At 62.1% G+C, this 8,651-nt stretch overlaps 1 protein-coding gene across 1 annotated transcript; it reads left to right on the top strand.

The window, feature by feature from the left end:
- Positions 1-340: 340 nt before the first annotated feature.
- LOC128980419 (tetraspanin-18-like) lies at positions 341-5,171 on the top strand. Its single transcript, XM_054398892.1, has 7 exons — positions 341-397; positions 1,167-1,361; positions 2,795-2,869; positions 3,637-3,735; positions 3,944-4,123; positions 4,368-4,451; positions 5,124-5,171. Exons 1-7 carry the CDS (start codon positions 341-343, stop codon positions 5,169-5,171), a joined length of 738 nt encoding a protein of 245 aa, XP_054254867.1.
- Positions 5,172-8,651: the final 3,480 nt, after the last annotated feature.

Below are 8,651 nucleotides of genomic sequence, written 5' to 3'. Positions count from 1 at the left end.
GAGTTTGGGGGGACATGGGGTTTGGGGGTGACACGGGGTATGGACAGAACATAGGGTTTGGAGGGGACATGGGGCTTGAGGGGGACACAGGGTTTGGAGTTGGCCATAGGGTTAGGGACTTTTTGGGGGTGCAGTTGGACATAGGGGGGGTAGAAGATGCTCTGGAGGTTTCTGGGGGGCTGTGTGCTGGATGGAGGGCATAGCACAGGCTGGACAACCTCATGTCCCAGCAGAGCCTGGGTGTCCAGGATGGTTTGGGCAGGTGGTGGGCAGGGCTCTGCTCTCTCTGCTCTCTCCTCTGCAGGGACAAAGGCTGCTGTGTCCCCTCCCTGGTGTCCCCATGGGTGTCTTGAGCTGCATGAAGTACCTGATGTTCATCTTCAATGTGCTGGTGTTTGTGAGTCCAGCTGGGGCCCCCGGGGTGCAGGGGACTCATCCCCAGGCTGGGACATCTCATGGAATCATAGAATCAGGCAGAGTTGGAAGGGACCACAAGGCTCAGCCAGTTCCAACCCCCCTGTCATGGGCAGGGACACCTCACACTGGATCAGGCTGCCCAGAGCCTCATCCAGCCTGGCTGCAAACACCTCCAGGGATGGAGCCTCAACCACCTCCCTGCACAACCCATTCCAGGCTCTCACCACCCTCATGGGGAAGAACTTCTTCCTCACATCCAGTCTGAATCTCCCCACTTCCAGCTTTGTTCCATTCCCCCCAGTCCTGTCACTCCCTGACACCCTCAAAAGTCCCTCCCCAGCTTTCTTGGAGCCCCCTTGAGATCCTGGAAGGCCACAAGAAGGTCTCCCGGGAGCCTTCTCCTCTCCAGACTGCACAACCCCAACTCTCTCAGGCTGTCCTCACAGCAGAGCAGCTCCAGCCCTCTGCTCCTCCTCATGGCCCTTCTCTGGACACCTTCCAGCATGTCCATAGCCCTCTTGTAACAGAGGCTCCAGACCTGGATGCAGTACTCCAGGTGGGGTCTCAGCAGGCATCTCCAGAGGTCCCTTCCAACCCCTAGCATCCTGTGATCCATCTCCAGCCAGCTCAGGGGGGGTTGGGTGGCACCAGCCCTCGGGAGGGGACCCCAGCAGAGGTTAGGGCATCCCAGTCCCCATGGGGTGGCTTGGGGTGGTCCCTCCACGCTGTAACCACAGCCTGGCCCCCAGGCTGGGGGGCTGTGCCTGGCAGGTGTGGGGGTCTGGGTGGCCGTGGACCCGGCTGGTTTCCAGGACATTGTGGCTGCCAAGCCTGTGCTGAGCGCCGCTGCCTACCTGCTGCTGGCCGTGGGTGTTGCCCTCTCCCTGCTGGGCTTCCTGGGCTGCTGCGGAGCCCTGCGCCGGAGCCGCCCCCTGCTGCTGCTGGTGAGCCAGGGGACACGGGTGGGGAGGCAGCTGGGGGGGCTGGCTGCAGGCAGGAGCTCGTGGGATGCAGCAGTGAGGGGCTGGGGGGTGCTGAGGGGTGCCCAGCTTGCTGAGAGGGGGAGGGTGGAGGCTCTGGGTGGTCAGGGTTGAACTTGAGGGGGCCCTGGGCAGCCTGATCTGGGTGGAGGTGTCCCTGCTGACTGCAGGGGGGGGTTGGACAGGAGGAGCTTTGAGGCTCCCTTCCAAGCATGATGTGAGCTGTGGGGAGCCAGGGGATGGAGAGGGTGGTGTGGGTGTAGGGATCAGGGAGTGGAGGTGTTTGGGATGCAGGGATGAAGGGATGGAGGTGTTGGGGATGCAGGGATGAGGGGATGGAGGTGTTGGGGATGTAGGGATGAGGGGAGGGAGGTGTTTGGGATGCAGGGATGAAGGAATGGAGGTGTTGGGGATGCAGGGATGAGGGGATGGAGGTGTTGGGGATGTAGGGATCAGGGAGTGGAGGTGTTGGGGATGCAGGGATGAGGGGATGGAGGTGTTGGGGATGCAGGGATGAGGGGATGGAGGTGTTGGGGATGCAGGGATGAAGGAATGGAGGTGTTGGGGATGCAGGGATGAGGGGATGGAGGTGTTGGGGATGTAGGGATCAGGGAGTGGAGGTGTTGGGGATGCAGGGATGAGGGGATGGAGGTGTTGGGGATGCAGGGATGAGGGGAGGGAGGTGTTGGGGATGCAGGGATGAGGGGAAGGGGGTGTTGGGGATGCAGGGATGAGGGGATGGAGGTGTTGGGGATGCAGGGATCAGGGAGTGGAGGTGTTGGGGATGCAGGGATGAGGGGATGGAGGTGTTGGGGATGCAGGGATGAGGGGAGGGAGGTGTTGGGGATGCAGGGATGAGGGGATGGAGGTGTTGGGGATGCAGGGATGAGGGGAAGGGGGTGTTGGGGATGCAGGGATGAGGGGATGGGGGTGTTGGGGATGCAGGGATGAGGGGAGGGGGCTGTTGGGGATGCAGGGTGCTGGGGCCTGTGGGGGGTCCCTGGAGGAGCCAGCAGCCCCAATGTTCCCCACCCTGGCCCTGTCAGCTCTCAGTACTCCTCCATCCAATCCCCATCTCCTGAGTCCTTCAGCTGAAATCCCAGAGGATTTTATGAAGCTTTTCCCCTTGCTGGGGAGGGCTCAAAGCCTCTTCCCAAGCACCCCAATTTCTTTGGCACCCCCAGCCCCTGGCAGCCTGTGCTTGTTTCTACCTCTCTGCCCTGCAGCCAAGGTGCTCGGGGAGGTGCCAGCTGTGCCCCCGAGCTGTGCACTGTGCCCCCTGGCCTCAGGGGCACCAGGCACAGGCAGGGCTGGGTGCAGAGGGAGGGAGGAAGAGTCAGAGTGAGCTGCCTGCAGGGCTGGGCTCCTCTCTGACTCCTCCACCTCCCTGCCTTCAGTTCTTCATCCTGGTGAGCCTCGTCTTCGTCACGCAGCTGGTTGGGGCTCTTCTCTTCCTGCTGCACTGGAAGAAGGTACTGGCACTGCACCCTGGCACTGTGCCCGGCCTGGGCAGCCTCTCTCCTGCCTCCCTCATGCCATGGGTCAGGGTTCTGAGTCCCCTGGGAGACTGGAGCTGGTTTGGGGCTGTCCTTTCTCACCCTCATCTTCACCACCAGCAAGCTGATGCGAGGCTGAAGCTGGGTGGGTCTGTGCCATGGGTGGGTCTGTGCCATGGGTGGATAGGTGCCATGGGTGGGTCTGTGCCATGGGTGGGTCTGTGCCATGGGTGGGTCTGTGCCATGGGTGGGTAGGTGCCATGGGTGGGTCTGTGCCATGGGTGGGTCCATGCCATGGGTGTGTAGGTGCCATGGGTGGGGCTGTGCCATGGGTGGGTCTGTGCCACAGGTGGGTCCGTGCAATGGGTGTGTAGGTGCCATGAATGGGTCCATGACATGGGTGGGTCCATGCCGTGGGTGGGTCTGTGCCATGGGTGGGTAGGTGCCATGGGTGGGTAGGTGCCATGGGTGGGTAGGTGCCATGAGTGGGTCCATGCCATGGGTGTGTAGGTGCCATGGATGGTTCTTTGCCACGGGTGGGTCCATGCCATGGATGGGTCTGTGCCATGGGTGGATAGGTGCCATGGGTGGGTCCATGCCATGGGTGGGTCCCACATCCCCTCGAAGAGTGCTGGTGCCCTGGCCAGCATGGTGCTGGGTTGAAGGGCACTTAGGGTGGGTGCAGAGCCCCCACAGCCCTGGTCCTGGTCCCCCAGAGCTCACAGCTGGCTCTGATCTTGCAGACCCAGCCAGAGGTGTTCCTGTCCGAGCTGAGGAGGAACTACCACGGGGATGAGGGTGCTGAGGTCTTCTCCACAGCCTGGAACACCCTCATGGTCACAGTGAGCAGCCAGGAGGCTCCTGGTGGGCTGTGGTGGGGGTGAAGCCCCTGAAGGAGCTGCAGAGGGTGACCCCCAACTCGGGCAAGGGCTTGTGGAGCCCAGCCAGGCACAGAGCCCCTGCTGAGCTGTTCCCCCTCTCCTCACCCCCTCCCCAGGCAATGCCCCCTGCTGTTGGCAGCACCCTGATGGCCTTTCCCTTCCCTTTCAGTTCTCCTGCTGTGGGGTTTTAGGACCTGAGGACTTTGGGAATGGTTCCCTCTTCCAGGAGCTGCACCCAGGGATGCCCTGGCCGCAGGCATGCTGTGCCCGGGATGGGCTCCTGCAGGCAGGAGAGCTGCTGGGCTGGCAGCAGTGCCAGGAGAGGAGCCCTGGCTACATCCATGAACAGGTAGGACACGACCCTGCCCTGTCCCCTGCTCCCCCCAGCCCTTCCCAGGCTGCTGGCAGTGGGGCAGCAGCACCCTCTGAGCACCAGGGACAGGAGCCTGGGATGCTGCCCAGCGGTGCCACAGCCCAGGGACTGCCCCAGCCCCATCATAGTGCCCACCCCCCGACCCAAATCTCACCCTCTGAGATCCCTGCAGCTGTGAGGAGCATGAGGGAGCCTCTCTCTATCATCTCTGTCCCCCCAGGGCTGCTTCTCCACCTTTGGCAGGACCCTGCAGGGGTACATCTCTGTCCCTGGGACCTGCAGCTTGGCTGTGCTGGGCATCGAGGTAGGGAGGGGGCTGGAGGGGACAGGGCAGAGAATGGGGGGGAACCTCACCCAGGCTCTATTTGTGTCAGGAGGGTGCTCTGTGGGTGAAGGGACCACAAATGAGGGCAGGGGTCAATAGCTCAGGGCCCAAAACTGAGCACAACACTCAAGGAGTGGCCTGAGCAGAGCTGAGTAGCAGGGGGCAAGGCTGGAGGACCTGAGGGGGGAGCAGCACAAGCAGGAGCAGCACAAACAGACCCCAGCAGCAGGCTGGCAGGGACCAGGCTTTGCCTGTGAGACCCTTCAGAGGCACAGGGGAGAGCCTCTGCCACAGGTCCCAGCAGCAACCTTCTCTCTGAGCTGGAGAGATGTGGCTTGGGTTGGTGGAGTGCTCAGTGGGTAGGGAACTGGTTGGATGGGCACAGCTGGAGGGGAGTGGGCAACAGCTGGCTGGCCAGACAGGGAGCAGGGAGAGTGGTGACCCTCAGGGGTCTGTCCTGGCACCAGAGCTGTTCAAGATCCTGGTGAGGCACCTCAGCAGCTCTGCAGGTGGCACCAAGCTGAGTGGTGCAGGTGAGAGCTGAGGGGACAGGACCCTCCCTCTGCCATGGTGGCAGGAGGATGGCACAGGGGGACTGGAGGAGCAAGCAGCTGGAGGCTCCAGCCTGCTCCCCCTCTCCTCCCATTCCAGATCTTTGCCATGTTCTTTGCCTTCTGCCTTTATTACAACTTCGACTGAGCAGGACCAGCTGCAGCAGAGACAAGCTGAGGCCTTTGGGAGCAGCAGCAGGAGAGGAGAGGACATTTCCTGCCATGTTAGATCTTCCCCAGGCAGGAGGAGCTTCCCCAAGTCCTGCCCCATCTCCAGCAGGAGCTTCCCCAAGTCCTGCCCCATCTCCAGCAGGAGCCTCCCCAAGTCCTGCCCCATCTCCAGCAGGAGCCTCCCCAAGTCCTGTCCCTTCTCCAGCAGGAGATTCCTCAAGTCCTGTCCCTTCTCCAGCAGGAGCTTTTGGATTCATGGAATACTTTAGGTTGGAAGAGACCTTCAAAATGAACAACTCCAATTAAAGCAACCCAGCCTGCCAGGGCACCACCAAGCCCTGGCCCTCAGCACCACAGCTCCAGGGCTTTGAAACTCCCTCCAGGGATGGGGACTCCACCACTGCCCTGGGCAGCCTGGGCCAGGCCTGGACAACCCTCAAGGGGAAGAAATTGTTCCTCGTGGCCAACCTGAACCTCTCCTGGGGCAACTTGAGGCTGTTACCCCTCCTCTTGTCCTGTTGCTTATTCCTTGGGAGAAGAAAACCAAACCCTGCCTGGCTCCAGCCTCCTCTCAGGAGCTGCAGAGAGCAATGAGGTCTCCCTCAGCCTCCTCTTCTCCAGGCTGCACACCCCCAGCTCCCTCAGCTGCTCCTCCCCAGCCCTCTTCTCCAGACCCTTCCCCAGCTCTGTTGCCCTTCTCTGGACCTGCTCCAGCCTCTCAATGTCCTTCTGGGAGTGAGGAGCCCAAGACTGAACCCAGGACTCAAGCTGTGGCCTCCCCAGTGCCCAGCCCAGGGGCACAATCCCTGCCCTGCTCCTGCTGCCCACACCATTGCTGCTCCAGCCCAGGCTGCTGGTGCCCTTCTTGCCCACCTGGGCACCCCCTGCCTCATCTCCAGCTGCTGTCACTCAGCACCCCCAGCTCCTTTTCTCCCAGGCAGCTTCCAGCCTCTCTGCCCCAGCCTGGAGCCTTGATGGGGTTGTTGTGACCCAAGTGCAGGATGTGGCCCTTGACCTTGTTGAGCCTCCCCCCATTGGCCTTGCACCCCAGCTCAGACACCACCCTGGGAGGGCAAGAAAATCCAGACAAGCCTCCTGCTGCTCAGGGAGCACCCAGCTGGTGCCACCTTTGGGGAGCAAACCCTGCAAAGGGCCCTGGGAGAGTCCTCTGCACCCTGCAGCAGGAGCATGGCACCAGCTGAGGAGCTGCCCCAAGCTGGGGGCTCCAAGGCTCCCTGCAGCCTCTGGGGCTGTCCCAAAACCCTGGGCCCCTGAGCCCAGGTGCTTGCAGCTCCACAAAAACCATGAAGTCACCCCAAAGTCACTGCCCCTTGGCCCCACACAGCCCCAGGACTGCTCTGGGCCCAGGGCTCTGCAGCCCCACATGGTCACTGAGGTCCCACTGAGCCCAGGGCCCCACACAGCCCTCAGCAGGACCCCAAGCCAGGGTGTCCCAGGGTGGAGGGGGTCCCCATCCCATCCCCTCCAGTGGTGACATCTCCTGCAGCACCAGTGGGGCACAGCTGTGGGGTCAGGCCACCTCTTCAGCTGATGTTGACCGATGCCCCCAGCTCCTTGTCCCCCAGGCAGTTTCCAGCCACTCTGCCCCCAGCCTGGAGCCTTGATGGGGGTGTTGTGACCCAAGTGCAGGACCTGGCACAGAGGCCAAGTGAGGGTTTGCTTGGCTCCCTCTTGCAGCAGGGACAGGACAAAGGTTAAATCCCTGTTCAGAGCAGGAGGCTCCACTGCCAGCTGCCATTGGCCTTCACAGAAGGAAAGAGCTCTGGGGAGCAGAGTCCTGCCCCTGTCCCCACCACATCTGCTGCACCACCAAAATTGGTTCTTCCTCCTGATGCTCCTCTTGTCCTGTTCATCACCTCCCTGACACCCCATGCTCCTCCACACCCACCCTGCTCCCAGCCTCCAGACATCTCCTGGGCCTTTCCTCATCCCTCTCTGCTGCTGCTTTTCAACAGCCACCTCCTGGAGACAGAACCAAGGCACAGCCCAGGACAGCTGCAGGCTGCTGCAGAGCCAGAGGTTTAATGACTTCTCCTTCCATAGCCCTGATGTGAGAATGGAGCCTGTGCTAGAGAGGGATTTCCACAGGCTGGCCCAAACGTGGCTGTGGCTCAGCTTCTGCTCCCAGCTTGCTCTGAGGCATGGACCATAAACCAGAAACTGAAACCCTTGGTGCTGTTCCCACTTCAGGGAGCAGGCTGGGAAGCAGAAGCTGACCCAGGACTGGCAGTTCTGCTCTTTGGGATATCCCCAAAATCTCCAACACAAGGGAAAAATAAACCCAAAACTTTGTGGTTTATTTATAGAATGGAACTTTTCACACACACACAAAAACCAAACAACAAAAAAACCAACAACCAAACCTTAAGAAATAAAGAGACCAACCCTGCTGCAGGTCCACACAGGGCAGGACTTTCAGGTGTGCCAAGGGCAGGGGACACTGAAAGCCTCAGTGACAGCCACCAGCAGAGCAGGAGGCCCTCAGGAATCCAGCCGAGGTTTCTTCTCCTCCTTGCTGCTCTCCCTCCCTTTCCCTTTCTGGGGGGCAGTGCCAGCTCTGGGGCTCATGGCACTGTGGTTGGTTTTCTCCTCCAGAGGCCTGGCAGCCTGGCACATGCAGGGAATAAAGGGGAAGCTGTGAGGGATGTGGGCTGGCAGCCCTTGGCACGGCTGTGCCTTCCCACCTTGGAGCTCCCAGCTTTGGGAATTCTCCCTGCCTTGGCACTCCCACAGCAGAGCTGACCCCCAGCTTCACACAGGGACCCTTCCCCGTCCTGCTGCCATGGCTGGGGAATGGCAGCAGAGAAGGATAATGAGAGCCTGGGAGGGGCAGCCAGGGCCAGGAGCCTCTGGTCAGCCAGGCAAGGGAGAAGGCCCAAAGAGGGCAACAGCTCTGGATCTGCCTAAGGATGGTTGTGAATGCTCTGGGAGGGATGGCAGGGAATGGGGATGGGAAGGGGAGAGCGCGAGAGAGAGAGAGAGGGGAGGAAGGGAAGGGGAGAGCGCGAGAGAGAGAGAGAGGGGAGGAAGGGAAGGGGAGAGCGCGAGAGAGGGAAGGGGAGAGCGCGGGAAGGGAAGGGGAGAGCGCGGGAAGGGAAGGGGAGAGGGGGGGAAGGGAAGGGGAGAGGGGGGGAAGGGAAGGGGAGAGGGGGGGAAGGGAAGGGGAGAGGCGGGGGAAGGGGAAGGGGGGAGAGGGGGGGGGAAGGGAAGGGGAGAGGCGGAAGAGGAGAGAGGGGGGAGAGGGGAGGGGGAGGGGAGGGGAGGGGGGAGGAGGGGAGGGGGAGGGGGGGGGGAGGGGAGGGGAGGGGAGGGGGGGAGGGGGAGGGGAGGGGAGGGGAGGGGAGGGGAGGGGGGAGGGAGGGGAGGGGAGGGGAGGGGAGGGGAGGGGGGAGGGGAGGGGGGGAGGGGAGGGGAGGGGAGGGGGGGGAGGGGAGGG

This window comes from Indicator indicator, unplaced genomic scaffold, assembly GCF_027791375.1.
Source record: "Indicator indicator isolate 239-I01 unplaced genomic scaffold, UM_Iind_1.1 iindUn_scaffold_168, whole genome shotgun sequence".
In the NCBI taxonomy this organism is placed as follows: domain Eukaryota; kingdom Metazoa; phylum Chordata; class Aves; order Piciformes; family Indicatoridae; genus Indicator; species Indicator indicator.
The sequence above is the reverse complement of the archived record's forward strand: the minus strand, read 5'-3'. Positions and strand labels throughout refer to the sequence as shown.

What these genes read in the sequence shown, in the direction of transcription:
- LOC128980419 (XM_054398892.1), top strand. Translation starts at nt 341, where the DNA reads ATGGGTGTCTTGAGCTGCATGAAGTACCTGATGTTCATCTTCAATGTG. An exon ending in TCTTCAATGTGCTGGTGTTT is followed by an intron (nt 398 to 1,166) that starts GTGAGTCCAGCT and finishes CCTGGCCCCCAG; the next exon opens with GCTGGGGGGCTGTGCCTGGC. An exon ending in CTGGCTACATCCATGAACAG is followed by an intron (nt 4,124 to 4,367) that starts GTAGGACACGAC and finishes CTGTCCCCCCAG; the next exon opens with GGCTGCTTCTCCACCTTTGG.